Source organism: Oncorhynchus kisutch, linkage group LG19 (genome assembly GCF_002021735.2).
Source record: "Oncorhynchus kisutch isolate 150728-3 linkage group LG19, Okis_V2, whole genome shotgun sequence".
In the NCBI taxonomy this organism is placed as follows: Eukaryota; Metazoa; Chordata; class Actinopteri; order Salmoniformes; family Salmonidae; genus Oncorhynchus; species Oncorhynchus kisutch.
The window spans coordinates 44,148,260-44,169,371 of NC_034192.2; the positions used below are offsets into that span (position 1 = coordinate 44,148,260).

A 21,112-nucleotide genomic window follows, 5' to 3' on the forward strand; every position below is an offset into this window, starting at 1 on the left:
ATCATCCAAAATAATATTGGGATATTTAACTGTCGATTTAAAAACAAAATACGTTTGCATCCACTTTTAGAATTTGCTAGAAATGGTAAATACTGTACTCACAAGTCATAATTCCAGTTTGTACTGTTTTCCATTTGAATTCACTGGCTTTGCTGTCATGTTCACGCTTTTAGACTGTTTTCCTACAAGTTACTTATTTCTTATCAGAGATAAAAATGCTAATTCTAGCATGACATAGAACACTCTGTATAGATTCCCCAGTGAGCATTATTGGGAGCAGTGGGGAAAGTTGATCAAAAATATCTCTAACTAACTGAATTGAAACGAAGAAGTGTCCCTCAGAGGTGACTGCCTCCCATCTGGAAGAAAGAAGTGAAAGATGCAAAGAGAGAGAAAAGAGGCTGTTTTCAAAAGAAAAGGTTGGACTTGTCAGCATTTTGTTACAGTCAGTACTCAAGGACAAAGCAACTAGTCATCTTTCTAGTGCACCGTCCCTGATAGATTTAGTCCGTAGAGATGGGACGAAAAAGTGAACTGCATAGCAAAGGACATGGAACACGTGTCTCTGGTGTTTAATTTGAAAAGAAAGAGCTTGCATATTTGCTTCCAAGATGGCACATTCAAAGGTTTCAGTTGAAAGACTTCAGTCAAGCCAAAATCCAAATGCAAATATCGAGAAGCACACAAATGATGCTTTAGCTTTGACTCAATCCAAGCCACATCAACCACGGATTGACAAATGTTTGTTCTCTGTACCCTCACACTCTACTTGCGGACCCTTGACTCAAGTGTTACCTCATAGCTTGCCCATCTATCCATCCATCTCTTTCCCATCTGCTGTTTCCTTTACTGTTTGACTCATACAACAGTTGCAACAATAGAGATGAGCTTGGTCTGTCTGGTGTTAGTGCTGTATCTGCATGCATATGTAAATACACCATTGAGTCTGTTTTTATTTAATTCCAGGGTTTTCTGAGTGTGTGCATTCCCCTTTCTCTTTCCAGCTCCTTCTCCTCCTGCTGCTGGCCATGCCCGAGGCACTGAGCAGTGCCTCAGAGGTGGATCTCCCTGTGTCTTCTGCTCTGCTCTCGCTGCCCTTCTACCTGCTGTGCTTGCTCCTCTCCTCCGTGCACGTGCTGGTGTGCACCTCGGCCGAGAGCTCCTGTTACTTCTGCAGCCTCTCCTGGGGACTGGTGTTCGGGGCAGTGGCCCTCTCCTCAGCCCTGCTCTGCATCCTGCTATCCATGGCAGCCAGGAGGGGAGCAAAGCCCCCTGGGAAGGTGAGTACATCGACACTGAGACATTAGTACCTCTTTGTCTTCTAAAGACTGGTCATACTTTACGCTCTGCTGTTTTCCTTGTGTGTATTAAAAACAACCTAGCAATTAATGGTAGTAGTTACGTTTTGGGTTCTTTTGAAGTAATTAAAACAAGCACCTCTTAACCATTTCATAACAGCATATCGTAACAGTTTCTTTCACTGACATTTCTCTTACATTTAAATTAGACCACTTTTGAGGTCTGAAAAGGTGCATTGTCTTCTCTGACCATCCCCAACCACAGTAGCCTATTCCCTGCCATCGGCATCATTGCGGAGACAGATGAAATAATTGCATTAGCGTCATAGTGCAAAACGAGCATGTTGATAAAAAAAAAAGGCGCACCCATTGAGACAAAAAGTATTCGAAATTACACGGGTCTTTCTTTATAATTACTTATTTCTGTCCCTGAAAGTCTTACTTGCGAAATCAGTGACCGAACAGTTTATTTATTTAGATACAACCTCTCTTATCATCACCTAGTGCCTGGGCTTACCTCCGCTGTACCTGCACCCCACCATACCCCTGTCTGCGCATTATGCCCTGAATATATTCTACCACGCCCAGAAATCTGCTCCTTTTATTATTTGTCCCCAATGCTCTAGGCGACCAGTTTTGATAGCCTTTAGCCGTACCCTCATTCTACTCCTCCTCTGTTCCGCGGGTGATGTGGAGGTAAACCCAGGCCCTGCATGTCCCCAGGCACCCTCATTTGTTGACTTCTGTGATCGAAAAAGCCTTGGTTTCATGCATGTCAACATCAGAAGCCTCCTCCATGAGTTTGTTTTACTCACTGCTTTAGCACACACTGCCAACCCTAATGTCCTTGCTGTGTCTGAATCCTGGCTTAGGAAGGCCACCAAAAATTCTGAGATTTCCATACCAAAATATAACATTTCCCGTCAAGATAGAACTGCCAAAGGGGGAGGAGTTGCAGTCTACTGCAGAGATAGCCTGCAAAGTAATGTAATACTTTCCAGGTCCATTCCCAAACAGTTCGAACTTCTAATTTTAAAACTTAATCTCTCCAGAAATAAGTCTCTGATTGTTGCCACCTGCTACCGACCCCCCTCAGCTCCCAGCTGTGCCCTGGACACCATTTGTGAATTGATCGCCCCCCATCTAGCTTCAGAGTTTGTTCTGTTAGGTGACCTAACCTGGGATATGCTTAACACCTCGGCGGTCCTACAATCTAAGCTAGATGCCCTCAATCTCACACAAATCATCAAAAAACCCACCAAGTACAACCCTAAATCTGTAAGCAAAGGCACCCTCATAGACGTTATCCTGACCAACTGGCCCTCCAAATACACCTCCGCTGTCTTCAATCAGGATCTCAGCGATCACTGCCTCATTGCCTGTATCCGCTACGGGTCCTCAGTCAAACGACCACCCCTAATCACTGTCAAACGCTCCCTAAAACATTTCTGCGAGCAGGCCTTTCTAATCGATCTGGCCCGGGTATCCTGGAAGGATATTGACCTCATCCCGTCAGTTGAGGATGCCTGGTCATTCTTTAAAAGTAACTTCCTCACTATCTTCGATAAGCATGCTCCGTTCAAAAAATGCAGAACTAAGAACAGATATAGCCCCTGGTTCACTCCAGACCTGACTGCCCTCGACCAGCACAAAAACATTCTGTGGCGGACTGCAATAGCATCGAATAGTCCCCGTGATATGCAACTGTTCAGGGAAGTCAGGAACCAACACACGCAGTCAGTCATGAAAGCAAAGGCCAGCTTTTTCAAGCAGAAATTTGCATCCTGTAGCTCTAACTCCAAAAAGTTCTGGGACACTGTAAAGTCCATGGAGAACAAGAGCACCTCCTCCCAGCTGCCCACTGCACTGAGGCTAGGTAACACGGTCAACACCGATACATCCATGATAATCGAAAACTTCAACAAGCATTTCTCAACGGCTGGCCATGCCTTCCTCCTGGCTACTCCAACCTCGGCCAACAGCTCCACCCCCCCCCCCCCCCCCCCTAGCAGATGTTCTGAAAGAGCTGCAGAACCTGGACCCGTACAAATCAGCTGGGCTTGACAATCTGGACCCTCTATTTCTGAAACTATCCGCCGCCATTTCCGCAACCCCTATTACCAGCCTGTTCAACCTCTCTTTCATATCGTCTGAGATCCCCAAGGACTGGAAAGCTGCCAAGGTCATCCCCCTCTTCAAAAGGGGAGACACCCTGGACCCAAACTGTTTCAGACCTATATCCATCCTGCCCTGCCTATCTAAGGTCTTCCAAAGCCAAGTCAACAAACAGGTCACTGACCATCTCGAATCCCACCGTACCTTCTCCGCTGTGCAATCTGGTTTCCGAGCCAGTCACGGGTGCACCTCAGCCACGCTAAAGGTGGTAAATGATATCATAACCGCCATCGATAAAAGACAGTACTGTGCAGCCGTCTTCATCGACCTGGCCAAGGCTTTCGACTCTGTCAATCACCATATTCTTATCGGCAGACTCAGTAGCCTCGGTTTTTCTAACAACTGCCTTGCCTGGTTCTCCAACTACTTTGCAGACAGAGTTCAGTGTGTCAAATCGGAGGGCATGTTGTCTGGTCCTCTGGCAGTCTCTATGGGGGTGCCACAGGGTTCAATTCTCAGGCAGACTCTGTATATATCAATGATGTTGCTCTTGCTGCGGGCGATTCCCTGATCCACCTCTACGCAGACGACACCATTCTGTATACTTCTGGCCCTTCCTTGGACACTGTGCTATCTAACCTCCAAACAAGCTTCAATGCCATATAACACTCCTTCCGTGACCTCCAACTGCTCTTAAACGCTAGTAAAACCAAATGCATGCTTTTCAACCGTTCGCTGCCTGCACCAGCACGCCCGACTAGCATCACCACCCTGGATGGTTCCGACCTAGAATATGTGGACATCTATAAGTACCTAGGTGTCTGGCTAGACTTCAAACTCTCCTTCCAGACTCATATCAAACATCTCCAATCCAAAATCAAATCTAGAATCGGCTTACTATTTCGCAACAAAGCCTCCTTCATTCACGCCACCAAACTTACCCTAGTAAAACTGACTATCCTACCGATCCTCGACTTCGGCGATGTCATCTACAAAATGGCTTCCAAACTGGATGCAGTTTATCAAAGTGCCATCCGCTTTGTTACTAAAGCACCTTATACCACCCACCACTGCGACCTGTATGCTCTAGTCGGCTGGCCCTCGCTACATATTCGTCGCCAGACCCATTGGCTCCAGGTCATCTACAAGTCCGTGCTAGGAAAAGCTCCGCCTTATCTCAGTTCACTGGTCACGATGGCAACACCCAACACCTAAACATATTAACCTGTAAAAGAAATGGGTTCATATTGAAACAAAAAGGATTGAATTCTTTGAATTTGCGTAGCACGCGCTCCAGCAGGTGTATCTCACTGATCATCCCTAAAGCAAACACCTCAATCGGCCGCCTTTTCTTCCAGTTCTCTGCTGCCTGTGACTGGAACGAATTGCTAAAATCATTGAAGTTGGAGACTTTTCTCTCCCTCACCAACTTTAAACATCTGCTATCTGAGCAGCTAACCGATTGCTGCAGCTGTACATAGTCCATCGGTAAATAGCCCACCCAATGTACTTACCTCATCCCCATACTGTTTTTATTTATTTACTTTTCTGCTCTTTTGCACACCAGTATCTCTACCTGCACATGACCATCTGATCATTTATCACTCCCGTGTTAATCTGCTAAATTGTACTTATTCGCCTACCTCCTCATGCCTTTTTCACACAATGTATATAGACTCCTTTTTTTAACAAAAAAAAAAAATTATACTGTGTTATTAACTTGTTTATTGTTTACTCCATGTGTAACTCTGTGTTGCTGTCTGTTCACACTGCTATGCTTTATCTTGGCCAGGTCGCAGTTGTAAATGAGAACTTGTTCTCAACTAGCCTACCTGGTTAAATAAAGGTGAAATAAATAAATAAAATACAAAATTTCCAAAATTGCACCTCAAGCATGCAACAAAAAGAGAAGTGAGTTATGAACCTTCATTTACCATTGCTAGATAAAGGCAGACAAGTTTTTAAAGGCAAACCAGTATTTTTCTCCATCTAATGAGATTAGAAACACCCATGTCACCAAGCTTTCTCAATTACAGTATGTCTGAAGAAGTGGCCACTTCTACCCCTTCTGGGAACTAACAGAAAGTGCTGACAGGTGAAAAGAACGTAGAGAGAGAAAAGCCTAATAAGTGAGTCTGTTCCAGAGAAAAAAATATTGCCCTTCCCATGCACCTAAATAAAGAGCTGAAAGGAAGATATCGTCTTGTTTGTTGAGGTCGTGTTGTGCAGTGAAACATAGGGAGTCTGACAAGCCATTGATCACTTCAGTTAGTTTCTCCATACAGTCTGACATGCATTGATCACTGCAGTTATGGTCTTCTCTCCATAGAGTGTGAGTCTTGTTTATGTTATTTGGGGTTAGGGTTGCATAACCCGATGACAGAAACACTTTTTTAACGTTTGAAATCTTTTGCTAAGTGGACATCTTGTGTGGTCGGCTCTCCTTTAGCTGGATGATGTGTCCAATGATGCTCACTCTGTCCAAGAGACATTCACATTCTGGAGCTATGTACTAACATGACAATAGCAGTGTTCGAATACTCATACTAACCGCACTAATGCCAGCAGCATACCACCCTGCATACCACTGCTGGCTTGCTTCTGAAGCTAAGCAGGGTTGGACCTGGTCAGTCCCTGGATGGGAGACCATATGCTGCTGGAGGGCCAGTAGAATGCACTCTTTCCTCTGGTCTAAAAAAAAAATCAAAAATAATATCCCAATTCCCCAGCCCTGTGTAGGGTGCCGTCTTTCGGATGGGGCGTTAAATGGATCTCCTGACTCTCTGGGGCCATTAAAGATCATATGGCACTTATTGTAAGAGTAGGGGTGTTAACCCCGGTGTCCTGGCTAAATTCCTAATCTGGCCCTCAAACCATCACGGTCACCTAATAATCCCCAGTTTACGATTGGCTCATTCACCCCCCTCCTCTCCCCTGTAACTATTCCCCAGGTCGTTGCTGTAAATGAGAACGTGTTCTCAGTCAATTTACCTGGTAAAATAATGGATTTTAAAAAATAACCATACTATTTGTGACGTGAATTGAGTATATAGAATGCTTATAGGTCATAGTATGGGCATTATATGCCAAAAGTTCCCGGATGTTGTACTAAATTCGCCAAGATATTAAGTTTTACGTGCTTTAGAGCCCATAATGCAATTATTCAGGAAATGTGCGTGGCTTCACATCTTTTTCAGGAAATGTTGGAAAATATCCAGCCGAAGTACGAGAGCGGATACAAATGCATTGTTTTAACTAATTCTGACAATGTTCAGAAAATGTATCAATGTAATAAAGTAATGACTTTTCAAATATGTTACCTTACACGTTATGTTGGCTGACAATTTGTTAGCTATTCTGTCCTTTGCTCTGGCTACCTACTCCGATTTCAGAGCACTCTCCTCTGAGTGTACCAGAGTGTAGAATAATGAATTTACGAATGCTCAACACCGGTTGAATATTGCAGGTGTCAGTAAACGTAGGCTAAAAAAACGTAATTAAATGGTTGCCAGCAGCACAGTTGCAGTCATGCTCTGCTAGGGCGAGTAAAATGGTCAGAGTGGCCTCATTTGTGTCTGGAAGTAGCTAGCCAATGTTAGCTTGGGTGCTTGACTGCCGTTGTAAGGTCAGAATGCTCAAATCAACCCTACTCCTCGGCCTGAGTGTCCAGTGTGCGCTTGGAGAGTGAAAGGCTGTGAATTTACAAATGGACAATCTGACAACGCTCTGAATTTGCGAGCGCACTCTGGCACTCCATATTGAATTTAAGAACACACCCGAAGTCGTAAAATGTCTAACTAGTAAGTTGTTAGGCTAACTACAGTGCCTTGCAAAAGTATTCATCCCCCTTGCGTTTTTCCTATTTTGTTGCAATTCAACCTATAATTTAAATGGATTTTTATTTGGATTTCATGTAATGGACACAAAATAGTACAAATTGGTGAAGAGAAATTAGGAAAAAAAGTATTTCCAAAAAAATAAAAACCGGAAAAGTGGTGCGTGCATATGTATTCACCCACTTTGCTATGAAGCCCCTAAATAAGATCTGGTGCAACCAATTACCTTCAGAAGTCACGTAATTAGTTAGATTGCAGCAGGTGGACTTTATTTAAGTGTCACATGATCTGTAACATGATCTCAGTGTATATATATATATATATACACCTGTTCTGAAAGGCGCCAGAGTCTGCAACACCACTAAGCAAGGGGCACCACCAAGCAAGGGGCACCATGAAGACCAAGGAGCTGTCCAAATAGGTCAAGGACAAAGTTGTGGAGAAGTACAGATCAGCGTTGGGTTATAAAAAAAAAATCTGAATCTTTGAACATCCAACGGTGCACCATTAAATCCATTATTAAAAAATTGAAAGAATATGGCACCAGAACAAACCTGCCAAGAGAGGACTGCCCACCAAAACTCACGGACCAGGCAAGGAGGGCATTAATCAGAGAGGCAACAAAGAGAACCCTGTAGGAGCTGCAAAGCTCCACAACGGATATTGGAGTATCTGTCCATAGGACCACTTGAAGCCGTACACTCCACAGAGCTGGGCTTTATGGAAGAGTGGCCAGAAAAAAGCCATTGTTTAAAGAAAAAAATAAGCAAACATTTTTGGTGTTTGCCAAAAGGCATGTGGGAGACTCCCCAAACATATGGAAGAAGGTACTCTGGTCAGATGGCTTTTTGGCCATCAAGAAAAACGCTATGTCTGGCTCAAACCCAATACCTCTCATCACCCCGAGAACCTCATCATGGTGGTGGCAGCATCATGCTGTGGGGCTGTTTTTCATCGTCAGGGACTGGGAAACTAGTCAGAATTGAAGGAATGATGGATGGCTCTAAATACAGGGAAATTCTTGAGGGAAACCTGTTTCAGTCTTCCAGAGATTTGAGACTGTGATGGAGGTTCACCTTCCAGCAGGACAATGACCCTAAGCATACTGCTAAAGCAACACTCGAGTGGTTTAAGGGGAAACATTTAAATGTCTTGGATTGGCCTAGTCAAAGCCCAGGCCTCAATCCAATTTAGAATCTGTGGTATGACTTAAAGATTGCACCAGCGGAACCCATCCAACTTGAAGGAGCTGGAGAAGTTTTGCCTTGAAGAACGGGCAATAATCCCAGTGGCTAGATGTGCCAATCTTATAGAGAAATAACCCAAGAGACTTGCAGCTGTAATTGCTGCAAAAAGTGGCTCTACAAAGTATTGACTTTGGGGGGGGGTGAATAGTTATGCACGCTCAAGTTTTCTGTTTTTGTTGTCTTATTTCTTGCTTGTTTCGCAAGAAAAAATATTTTGCATCTTCGAAGTGGTAGGCATGTTGTGTAAATCAAATTATACAAACCCCCAAAAATCTATTTTAATTCCAGGTTGTAAGGCAACAAAATTGGAAAAATGCCAAAGGGGGTCAATACTTTCGCAAGCCACTGTAAGCTAGCGAAAGGTTGCATAGCAACAGCATCAACTTCCGGTAGACAGGCGAAGAGCTAGTACGCTCAACTGAAAGCATACTGTTTGTTTACAGTATACTAAAATGAACTAATAGTGTATATAGTATGTAGTATATACTCATTAGGTATGTAGTTTACAGTATGTTAGTATTACTTCAACTGATCATGTAAAGGTAACTGCCAAAATAAAGAAACATCAAGATAGTGTCTTAATAGGGTGTTGGGCCACCACATGCCGCCAGAACTGCTTCAATGCACCTTGGCATAAATTCTACAAGTGTCTGAAACTCTGTTGGAGTGACCTATTCTTCCATGAGATATTCCATAATTTGGTGTTTTGATGGTGGTGGAAAGTGCTCTCACGCCCTGCTCCAGAATCTCCCATAAGTGTTCAATTGGGTTGAGAGTTGGTGCCTGAGAGACACAGACGCGTACATGAAACCCCTTATGCTCCCTTGAGACACCTCTTTCAAAGTCACTGAGAAATGAGAAACTGGGCATTTTTATACATGACCCTAAGCATGATGGGATGTTAATAGCTTTTTAAAAATATCTTTCAATATACTTTGTATCCCTCATTTACTCAAGTGTTTCTTTATTTGGCAGTTAGCTTTAGGTCATACTGTATATCAGTGTTGCCCATCTCCGGTCCTCCAGTACCCCAAACAGCCCATCGCCAGTACCCCCAACAGCCCATTGCCAGTACCCCCAACAGCCCATCACCAGTACCCCCAACAGCCCAGCACCAGTCCTCCAGTACCCCCAACAGCCCCCAATTTTGTTGTAGCCGTGGACAAAATCAACCGATTCAAAATGTCAAAGGCTTAGAAATGATTTGACATGTCCTTGTCCGGGGCCAAAACAAAAATATGTGCTGTTGGGGGTACTCAAGGACCGGAGTTGGGAAACACTGCTGTATATTATAGGAAGTATGATTAAACACGAGGGGTCAGAATATTCATCATTGACTCAAATTCTTCTGTGTTAAATACCTTTTTTCTCAATACCTCACTTTGGAATTAATATCTGATGAGGCCTGATAAATTTGTTTTGTACATCCTGATTAATGACCGTGTTCACTCTCCGGTCTTTCAATCATCATACACTACATGACCAAGAGTATGTGGACACCTGCTCGTCGAACATCTCATTCAAAAATCATGGGCATTAATATGGAGTTGGTCCCCTCTTTGCTGCTCTTACAGCCTCTACTCCTATGGGAAGGCTTTCCACTAGATGTTGGAACATTGCTGCAGGGACTTGCTTTCGTTCAGCCACAAGCATTTATTAGGTCGGGCACTGGCTCAAAGTCGGCGTTCCAATTCATCCCATAGGTGTTCGATGGGGTTGAGGTCAGGGCTCTGTGCAGAATAGTCTAATTATTCTACACCGATCTCGACAAACCATTTCTGTATGGACCTCACTTTGTGCACGGAGGCATGCTAAAACAGGAATGGGCCTTCCCCAAACTGTTGCCACAAAGTTGGAAGCACACAATCATCTAGAATGTTGTAGTGTTCCAATTTCCCTTCACTGGAGCTAAGGGGCCAATTCTGAACCATGAAAAACTGCCCCAGACCATTATTTGTGCTCCGCCAAACTTTACAGTTGGCAATATGCATTCAGGCAGGTAGTGTTCTCCTAGCATCCACATCTGCCAAAGCCAGATGGTGAAGCGTTATTCATCACTTCAGTGAACGCATTTCCACTGCTCCAGAGTCCAATGGCAGTGAGCGTTACACCGCTACAGCCGACGCTTGGCATTGCGCATGGTCATCTTAGGCTTGTGTGCTGCTGCTCGGTCATGGAAACCTATTTAATGAAGCTCCCGACAAACAGTTATTGTGCTGACTTTGCTTCCAGAGCAGTTTGGAACTCGGTAGTGAGTGTTGCAACCAAGGACAGACGATTTTCAACTTTGCGCCTAGACTTTTCCATTTCACAATAACAGCACTTACAGTTGATCGGGGCAGCTATAGCAGGGCATACATTTTACGAACTGACTTGTTGGAAAGGTGGCATCCTATGACGGTGCCACGTTGAAAGTCACTGAGCTCTTCAGTAATGCCATTCTACTGAAATGTTTGTCTATGGAGATTTCATGGCTGTGTGCTCGATTTGATATACATGTCAGTAACGGGTGTGGCTGAAGTAGCCGAATCCATTCATTTGAAGGGGTGTTCACATACTTTTGTATATATAGTGAATGTTTTGATTATTAGGTTCATTCAATGCTCTCTTACTTGATGTGTTAGCCCAGTCAATAATTAGAGCATGCTTCTTTCATATTGGAGTCCTGAAAAAAGCATTTTCAGGAAATGTTTTACATTAGCTTGTTTAGTCTTCACACACAACTGATGGTGAACTTAAAAAATACAATTAAAAAGTTGGTGGGGAACAAGGCATTGCTTCCAATTATTCACTCAGTACGCCTTTATAGGTTTACTTTGTGTCTGTCTCAGCATGCCTTGGAAAACCGAAGGGGGGAGAGAAGGGAGCCTTGCGGGATTCCTTTTCTGATTAAAAACCCGGTCTAGCAAAAAGCTAGAGATTTCTATTTATTATGGATCCCCAAATCCCTCTTCCTATAGTGTTGTAACTAAGTCAGGTCTCCTTGCTCGCACACGCTTTTTCAGTTCTGCCCACACATTTTCTATAGGATTGAGGTCAGGGCTTTGTGATGGCCACTCCAATACCTTGACTTTGTTGTCCTTAAGCCATTTTGCCTTGGAACTTTGGAAGTATGCTTGGGGTCATTGCCCATTTGGAAGACCCATTTGCGACCAAGCTTTAACTTCCTGATGTCTTGAGATGTTGCTTCAATATATCCACGTAATTTTCCTTCCCCATGAAGCCATCTATTTTGTGAAGTGCACCAGTCCCTCTTGTAGCAAAACACCCCCACAACATGATGCTGCCACCCCCGTGCTTCACGGTTGGGATGGTGTACTTCAGCTTGCAAGCCTCCACCTTTTTCCTCCAAACATAACGATGGTCATTATGGCCAAACAGTTCTATTTTTGTTTCATCACACCAGCAATACTTTGCCCCAACACAAAAGAGTTGTTTGAAATGTTTCCCTGTCCAGACACAGTGACACGGCGCATTGAGGACATCGCAGAGAATATGGAACAACAATGAAAGACAAGGTAAAGTATTTCTCCTTGTCCCTGGATGAGAGCAGTGATGCACGTGACCCGGCGCAGTTGTTGATATTCTCTTGAGGCATAACCCCAGACTTAGTAATTACAGAGGAGCTTGCTTCAGTGCAGTCAATGAAGAGCACAACCACAGGTAAATATTTATTGGAGGAGGATATTAAGTGTGTGGCAAAACTGGGACTGAGTTTTGAAAAGTTGCCCAGTGTGACCACTGATGGGTGCCCAAACTTGACAGGAAAAAAAGTTGGCCTTTTGAAAAGGATAGAAGATCAAGTAGCTGTGCTGAACCCAGATCAGAATTGTTTTTCCTGCATTGCATTATTCGTCAGGAGGAGCTCTGTAAATGTGTTCAGAAAATTAGCCATGTTGTGATTATAGTTACTAAAGTGGTAAACTTCATAAGAGCAAAATCTTTAAACCACAGGCAGTTTGTCTCACTGTTGGAAGAGACAGAGGCGAGTCATGCAGACCCTACCACACAAACGTGAGATGGCTGAGTTTGGGGAAGGTGCTTAAAAGGGTGTGGGACCTGAAGTCAGAGATTGCTGAGTTTTTGCAAATTAAAGGGAAATATGTGGATTTCCCTCAAGATAAAGAATGTTTGGCTGAATTTGCCTACACCGTGGACATCATGGCCGTCATGAATGAACTGAATTCCAAACTACAATTGAAAGTGCCTTTTTGCGCATCAAATGTACAGCCTTGTAAAAGCCTTCAAGGGAAAATTACTCCTCCTGACCCGCCAAGTAGAAGCCAACAATCTCACCTACCTTGCGACACTACTAGTCTGTTCCCTCTCGGATGACCAGCGAGTTTTCTTGTCGTTTTGAGAATTTCAAATGTGTTGGAAAATGACATGTTGGTTTCCTCTACTTTCACCTTCAATGTGGATAACACTTCCACTGACCTGCATCTTGAGCTCATTGATCTTCAGTCTGAGGCAGTGATTGGAGAGCTTTTCAAAACAATGTCACTGACAAGGTTCCATGCATCTCTCGATGAACAAAACATTCCAAAGATTAGGAGTCATTCTCAGAAGATGTTTGTGCTGTTTGGGTCAACAACCTATGTATGCGAACAGACATTTTCAGTAATTACATATATTTTTTTCTCAATATAACCTTTATTTAACTAGGCAAGTCAGTTAAGAACAAATTCTTATTTACAATGATGGTCTACCGGGGAACAGTGGGTTAACTGCCTTGTTCAGAGGCAGAACGACAGATTTTTACCTTGTCAGCTCGGGGATTTGATTCTGCAACCTTTCGGTTTACTGGCCCAACACTAGGCTACCTGCTGTTATATTTTTCATATATTTATTTATAACGTGTGGTTTTAGATTATTTGCATGCCCCTGCACGTGTTCTTGACAACACATTTTGGGTTTGAGTTTTCACTTTAAAGTGTAAATGTCTCTCTGTTACCAAACTAACTGCTTCTTTACATGTTGGTGTGAGATTTTGTAAAACCTCCCAACGGCTACTACTGTATAGACTAATAAACCGCCCTTATCAACAAACTCTCACTGTGGAATAAGACGTTTATCCACGTTTCTCCCTGCTATTTTCAAGGCACAGATCATCTCTTATTGACTTTTACCTCTCAGCAATCCTGCGCTTAGCAATGTCAGAAACTATACCGGACTTCACTGCTCTAGTCAATGCCCATCAGAGACTTCACTCCTCACCCTGATTGAGTAGTTTAAATGTAATGTTGAGCTCTCTCTTTGTCTTTTTGTTCATACCCGTTAACAAGAGTTCTGTCCGTGGTGCTGAATGCACAGTATACTTTTCCTTCCGTGTAGTTCATTGCATGTTTAATAATTAAAATACCTACCAAAAGGAGAACATGGATGTGGTTTATTTCTGTGCATGTTAAAAAAGTAAAATAAGTAGCATATCTGGAAGTGATTTACAGTAGATATACCTGTCAACACAGTCATACACATGATGTATAATCCTGTAATATTATTCTGGCATGCGATGGCAAAAATATATTCCTAATGTCGCCCTCCATGGAAAATAATTTCCCAGGCCTGATATAGGGGATAGGGTGTCATTAAGGACTCAGTCAAAGACTTATGTGACAGTGCGTGAACACAAACAGCACTCTGGATGATAAACACGCATTATGATCAAACGGGATCTCCGGGAGTGTGCCAGTTTGGTATTGGAATATAGATTTATACATACAGTGCATTCGGAAAGTATTAAGAGCCCTTGACTTTTTCCACATTTTGTTCCACATTTTATCCTTGTTCTAAAATGAATTATAAATAAAACATTTTCCTCATCAATCTACACACATTACCCCATTATGACAGTGAAAACACATTTTTTTAAATGTTTGCAAATTTATTACAAATAAAAAACAGAAATACCTTATTTAAGTATTCAGACCCTTTGCTATGAGACTCGAAACCTGCTCCAGACCGCTCAGGACCTCAGACTAGGGCAAAGGTTCACCTTCCAACAGGACAACAAGCCTAAGCACATAGCCAAGACAACGCAGGAGTGGCTTCGCGACAAGTCTCTGAATGTCCTTGAGCGGCCCAGCCAGAGCCTGGACTTGAACCCGATCGAACATCTCGGGAGAGACCTAAAAATAGCTTTGTAGCGACGCTCCCCATTCCTCCTTGAGAGGATTTGCAGAGAAGAATGGGAGAAACTCCCTAAATACAGGAGTGCCAAGTTTGTAGTGTCATGCCCAAGAAGACTCGAGGCAGTAATAGCTGCCAAATGTGCTTCAACAAAGTACTGACTAAAGGGTATGAATACTTACGTAAATCTGATATTTCTGTTTTTTTATTCATATAAATTAGCAAATATTTCAAAATACAGTATTTGCTTCGTCATTATGCGGTATTGTGTGTAGATTTTATCAATTCTAGCATAAGGCTGTAACATTGACACCCCTAAAGATTCTAGCAGACAATGACTACTTCAAGCTTGTGACTCTACACATTTGTTGGATGCATTTGCAGTTTGTTTTGGTTGTATTTCAGATTATTTTGTGCCCAATGGAAATTAATGGTAAATAATGTATTCTTCTATAAACCATTATTATGAAAGTTAGATGCCAATCGCCATATAAAGTCCAAAGAAAAAAAGCCTGGAAAGAGGAGAGATGACTAGAAACAATTCGGTTGACCTTTTTATGTGTGGATTAGATGTCGGAGTAGAGGACCTTGTCATTTTGGAGTCACATTTATTGTAAATAAGAATATTATCAGTTTCTGAACACTTCTACAGTTGTGGCCAGAAGTTTTGAGAATTACACAAATATTAATTTTCACAAAGTCTGCTGCCTCAGTTTGTATGATGGCAATTTGCATATACTCCAGAATGTTATGAAGAGTGATCAGATGAATTGCAATTAATTGCAAAGTCCCTCTTTGCCATGCAAATGAACTGAATCCCCAAAAAACATTTCCACTGCATATCAGCCCTGCCACAAAAGGACCAGCTGACATAATGTCAGTGATTATCTCGTTAACACAGGTGTGAGTGTTGACGAGGACAAGGCTGGAGATCACTCTGTCATGCTGATTGAGTTCGAATAACAGACTGGAAGCTTCGAAAGGAGGGTGGTGCTTGGAATCATTGTTCTTCCTCTGTCATCCATGGTTACCTGCAAGGAAACACGTGCCGCCATCATTGCTTTGCACAAAAGGGCTTCACAGGCAAGGATATTGCTGCCAGTAAGATTGCACCTAAATAAACCATTTATTGGATAATCAAGAACTTCAAAGAGAGCGGTTCAATTGTTGTGAAGAAGGCTTCAGGGTGCCCAAGAAAGTCCAGCAAGCGCCAGGACCATCTCCTAAAGTTGATTCAGCTGCGGGATTGGAGCAGCACCAGTACAGAGCTTGCTCAGGATTGGCAGCAGGCAGGTGTGAGTGCATCTGCACGCACAGTGAGGCAAAGACTTTTGGAGGATGGCCTGGTGTCAAGAAGGGAAGCAACGAAGCCACTTCTCTCCAGGAAAAACATCAGGGACAAACTGATATGCTGCAAAAGGTACAGGGATTGGACTGCTGAGGACTGGGATAAAGTCATTTTCTCTGATGAATCCCCTTTCCGATTGTTTGGGGCATCCGGAAAAAAGCTTGTCCGGAGAAGACAAGGTGAGCGCTACCATCAGTCCTGTGTCATGCAACAGTAAAGCATCCTAAGACCATTCATGTGTGGTGTTGCTTCTCAGCCAAGGGAGTGGGCTCACTCACAATTTTGCCAAAGAACACAGCCATGAATAAAGAATGGTACCAACACATCCTCCGAGAGCAACTTCTCCCAACCTTCCAGGAACAGTTTGGTGACGAACAATGCCTTTTCCAGCATGATGGAGCACCTTGCCATAAGGCAAAAGTAATAACTAAGTGGCTCGGGGAACAAAACATGGATATTTTGGGTCCATGGCCAGGAAACTCCCCAGACCTTAATCCCATTGAGAATTTGTGGTCAATCCTCAAGAGGCGGGTGGACAAACAAAAACCCACAAATTCTGACAAACTCCAAGCATTGATTATGCAAGAATGGGCTACCATCAGTGAGGATGTGGCCCAGAAGTTAATTGACAGCATACCAGGGCAGATTCCAGAGGTCTTGAAAAAGAAGGGTCAACACTGCAAATATTGACTCTTTGCATCACCTTCATGTAATTGTAAATAAAAGCCTTTATTATGGGACTCCCAATCATTAGTATTGCAAATAAATTCATAAAAAATCCTACAATGTGATTTAACTGGATTTTTTTTCTCATTTTGTCTGTCATAGTTGAAGTGTACCTATGATCTCTCATCCTTTTTAAGTGGGAGAACTTGCACAATTGGTGGCTGACTAAATAATTTTTTGCCCCAGTGTACATTTTTTTCAAAAGGCACACATAGCCAACATATCAATGCATACACACAAACTATCTAGGTCAAATATGGGAGAGGCATTGTGCCGTGAGGTGTAGCTTTATCTGTTAAAAAAAAAAAGTTCCATGCAATAATGGCTCTATATAATACTGTACACATTCTTGAATTTGTTCTGGATTTGGGGACTGTGAAAAGACCCCAGGTGGCATGTCTGGTGGGGTAAGTGTGTGTGTGTCAGAGCTGTGTGTAAGTTGACTATGCAAACAATTTGATTTTCAACCTATTGTTTCTTATTAAAAGAAATGATGCAGTCAGTCTCCCCTCAACTCTTAGCCAAGAGAGACTGGAATGCACAGTTTTCATATCAGCCCTCTGATTACAATGAAGAGCAAGACGTGCCACTCTGTTCTGGGCCAGCTGCATCTTAACTAGGTCTTGCTTTGCAGCACTTGAACATATGACAGGACAATAATCAATGTACCATTTTTTTTAAAATAGAGCCTGCAGGACTTGCTTTGTGTAGTTTCAAAAAAGCAGAGCATCTCTTTATTACGGACAGACTTCTTCCCATCTTTACAACCATTGAATCTATATGTTTTGACTATGACAGTTTACAATCTAAGGTAACGCCAAGTAATTTAGTCTCCTTAACTTGTTCAACAGCCACACCATTCATTACCAGATTGGTTTCAGTGACTTCATTAGCTGTGGTTGCTGATGCGTATAGTTAAATCATCAGCATACATGGAAAAATATAAATTAGTAGAGGGCCTAGAGAGCTGCCCTGCAGTACACCACACTTTACATGTTTGACATTAGAGAAGCTTCCATTAAAGAAAACCCTCTGAGTTCTATTAGATAGCTGTGAATCCACAATCTTCTTATCAATTTATTTCAACCAGTCATCAGTCATTTGTGTCAGTGCAGTACATGTCGAGTGCCCTTCTCTATAAGCATGCTGAAAGTCTGTTGTTACTTTGTTTACAGAGAAATCGCATTTTATTTGGTCAAACATTTTTTTCCAACAGTTTGCTAAGAGCTGGCAGCAAGCTTATAGGTCTGCTGTTAGAACCAATAAAGGCCGCTTTACCATTCTTTGGGTAGCGGAATTACTTTGGCTTCCCTCCAGGCCTGAGGACAAAGACTTTCCTCTAGGCTCAGATAAAAGATATGACAGATAGGAGTGGCTATAGAGTCAGCTACCATCCTCAGTATCTTTCCATCTAAGTTGTTAATGCCAGGAGGTTTGTCAATATTGATAAATAACAATAATTTTCCCACCTCTCCCGAACCAACTTTACAAAATTCAAACTTGCAATGCTTTTCTTTGATTATTTGTTATTTTATGCATGAATACGATGGCTCACTGTTCATTGTTGGCATTCCCTGCCTAAGTTTGCCCACTTTGCCAATGAAGTAATAATTTAAATAATTGGCAACATCAAATGTTTTGTGATGAAGAAGCCATCTGATTCGATGAAAGTTGGAGTTCAATTTGTCTTTCTGACCATAATTTCATTTAAAGTACTCAATATTTTTCCCATCATTCTTTATATCATTGATATTGGCTTCATAATACAGTTTTGGCTTATTTTTGTTGAGTTTAGTCACACCATTTCTCAATGTTGCAGTAAGTTAGCCAGTCCGATGTGCAGCCAGACTTAGCCACTCCTTTTGTCCCATCTCTTTCAACCATAGAGTTTTTAAATTCCTCATCAGTCCATGGAGCCTTAAGTTCTAACAGGTGCATGTTTAGTCATTCAAAATCATGTCAACCCCTATTATTTCCATGTAATTTATGTGACCTATTAAGACAAATTTTACTCCTGAACTAATTTAGGCTTGCTTAAACAAAAGGGCTGAATACTTATGCAATGACTATGTTTTAGTTATCAAATTTATTATTTATCTTAAAAATAACAACTATTCTTCCACTTTGACAAAGTATTTTGTGTAGATTATTGAAAAAAAAGACAATTAAATCCATTTTAATCCCACATTGTAACACATTTTTTAAAGAAATTCAAAGGAGGTGTAGACTTTTGCCACTTCTTTCCCTGCCATTTAGGATACCATAATTAGTACATTAAATCCCAGCCAATCCAGACTAATCTTGTTGGGATTCAAGTGCCCTCAGTCCCTCAGCTCAGGGACCTTAAACCAAGGCAGGATAGAGGGATGACTAAGAAAGGAGAGCTAGACATTGTGAGTTTTTTTCCCCCCAAACTTTGTTTACACAAACAGCACTCTGTTTACATATTACGTTTTCCCCTCCACTGAGCTCGCCGCGAGGTGCGTTCCTCCCCGTTGATGGATGAGCTGCGCTTGGCGAGGACGAGCCGCTCGCTGTGGAGCAGCGTGTTACCGTGACACGCCACAGAGAGCCGTCACTCACCCCTCTGTCCTGCACACAAGTGTGTACATGGAAAGGGATCACTGCAACTTACATTTACACATACCTGTTGGAAGGAGATTGGGAAGCGAAAAATGAATATTATAATGCAAACAGTAAACAGATTTCAACAATCAGTCATTAGATTTACTGTAATGAGCTTTCCTTTTGACGTTATTAAGATGTTTGCCCTGAAGCACAGTAAACACTCTGTCCCTGTGTGTTTTACCTGCTGCCTCCAGTGACAGTGTTAACTTAGCGGGATCAGAGTAGTGCACTTACTTACTCTGTTAGGCCCCCTCTGAGTACTGAGTCAACAACAAGATGCAGTTCACAGGACCGGGGGGAGTACTTTACAACTCAGTGTGGGGTGAAAACACACACACACACTCAGGGTCTCACACTCAGTCATCTGTGTTCTTGATATGTTATCGTGTTAGAGGGACCTTGTCTATACCATCTTTCTCCATTCACTTGTGTTCCTTTATATGGACCTGATTTTTATAACATCCTTTAACTTGATCATTTTGGCAAGTTCAGGTGACTCAGTATTAATTGTATCATTTTGTTGTGAAGTCATCTCTATTCTGTTTCCTTTCTTAATTTGACCAATGTGTTTGTTTAATTAGTTGTTTATATTCCAGTATTGGCCTGAGAGAGAGAATCACATTATGCTCAATCTCCCTTCCTCTCTCCTTTTCTTTTCATACCTAGTCTCCATCCCATGGTGGTGTCAGTGGTGGGTGGTCTCTGTCGGAGCTGGACATTCTTCTCCTGGCGGGCACGGCTGGCCACACCCTCAGCCTGTCGGCCAGCAGCTTCGTGGAGGAGGAGCACCAGGTCTGGTACTTCCTGCTTAACACCCTCTGCCTGGTCGTCTTCCAAGACGTCTGTCGCAAGTACTTCCGGGAGCGCCGTGCCAACTTTGGGAGTTTGGAGGACGACGACTACATCCTCCCCTCCAATGAGGGGGACGTGGTTGCCTCACCGTTAGCTGATTTGGGGGTGACGGATGCAGGTTCGGAGAAGTGGCTGGCCCTGGCTACCCCACCGCTCACCCTGGCGTGTTGTCGTCTGCTGCGCTCGCTCAACCAGACCGGGGTGCAGTGGGCTCACCTGCCTGACCTGGGACACTGGCTCAACAGGTGGGTGTGCTGAAGTTTGATACTTACTGTGTATTGTTGTGTTGTGTGTTACTTCACTCAGGATGAATGTTGCCATAAGCAGAGCTCCATACACTACTATATACTGTAGTGCAAGTTGAATATATTACATTTTCTTCATTTGCAGCAGCCTTTTTTAGTTAGCTTTTTGCCTGTTCATATCTTTTGCCCAATTAATAAAAATTCTGGGTACACACGCCAAACATTTTGCACCCCACTGCTTTGTAAGGCCATCGGCATTGATCCCCACCCCCACCCCGGGCCTCTTTTCCAGCATTCATTGGTTTTCATGCTGCATTGTTACTGAATGTCAACTTTACTACTGTGTTGCACACAGCACTAGAGAGCCTCATTAGCTTGTGAAGGACCCAAGTCGGAGTACCTGTTCTAGAGGGCTGACTCACAGGCAGTACTAAGGTTGTCGCCCCAGAGTTGGTTGACTGTTGTATACTGAATCAAAATATTAACGCAACATGAAAAGTTTTGGTCCCATGTTTCATGAGCTGAAATTCAAGGGCCCAGAAATGTTCCATACGCACAAAAAGCTATTTGTTTACATCCCTGTTACTGAGCATTTCCCCTTTGCCAAGCTAATCCATCCACCTGACAGGTGTGGCATATCAAGAAGCTGATATGCATGATCATTTTTGGCAGTATGTCCAACCGGCTT

At 42.8% G+C, this 21,112-nt stretch overlaps 1 protein-coding gene across 1 annotated transcript in view; it reads left to right on the forward strand.

Annotated features, from left to right (window-relative positions):
- LOC109864865 (GPI ethanolamine phosphate transferase 2-like) overlaps nt 1–21,112 on the forward strand; it is a 113,048-nt gene that overhangs the window by 59,462 nt on the left and 32,474 nt on the right. Inside the window, exons 8-9 of the mRNA XM_020452881.2 lie at nt 1,005–1,280; nt 19,994–20,424. Of these exons, the coding sequence (XP_020308470.1) occupies nt 1,005–1,280; nt 19,994–20,424 (707 nt within the window). The remainder of the gene's footprint in view (nt 1–1,004; nt 1,281–19,993; nt 20,425–21,112) is intronic.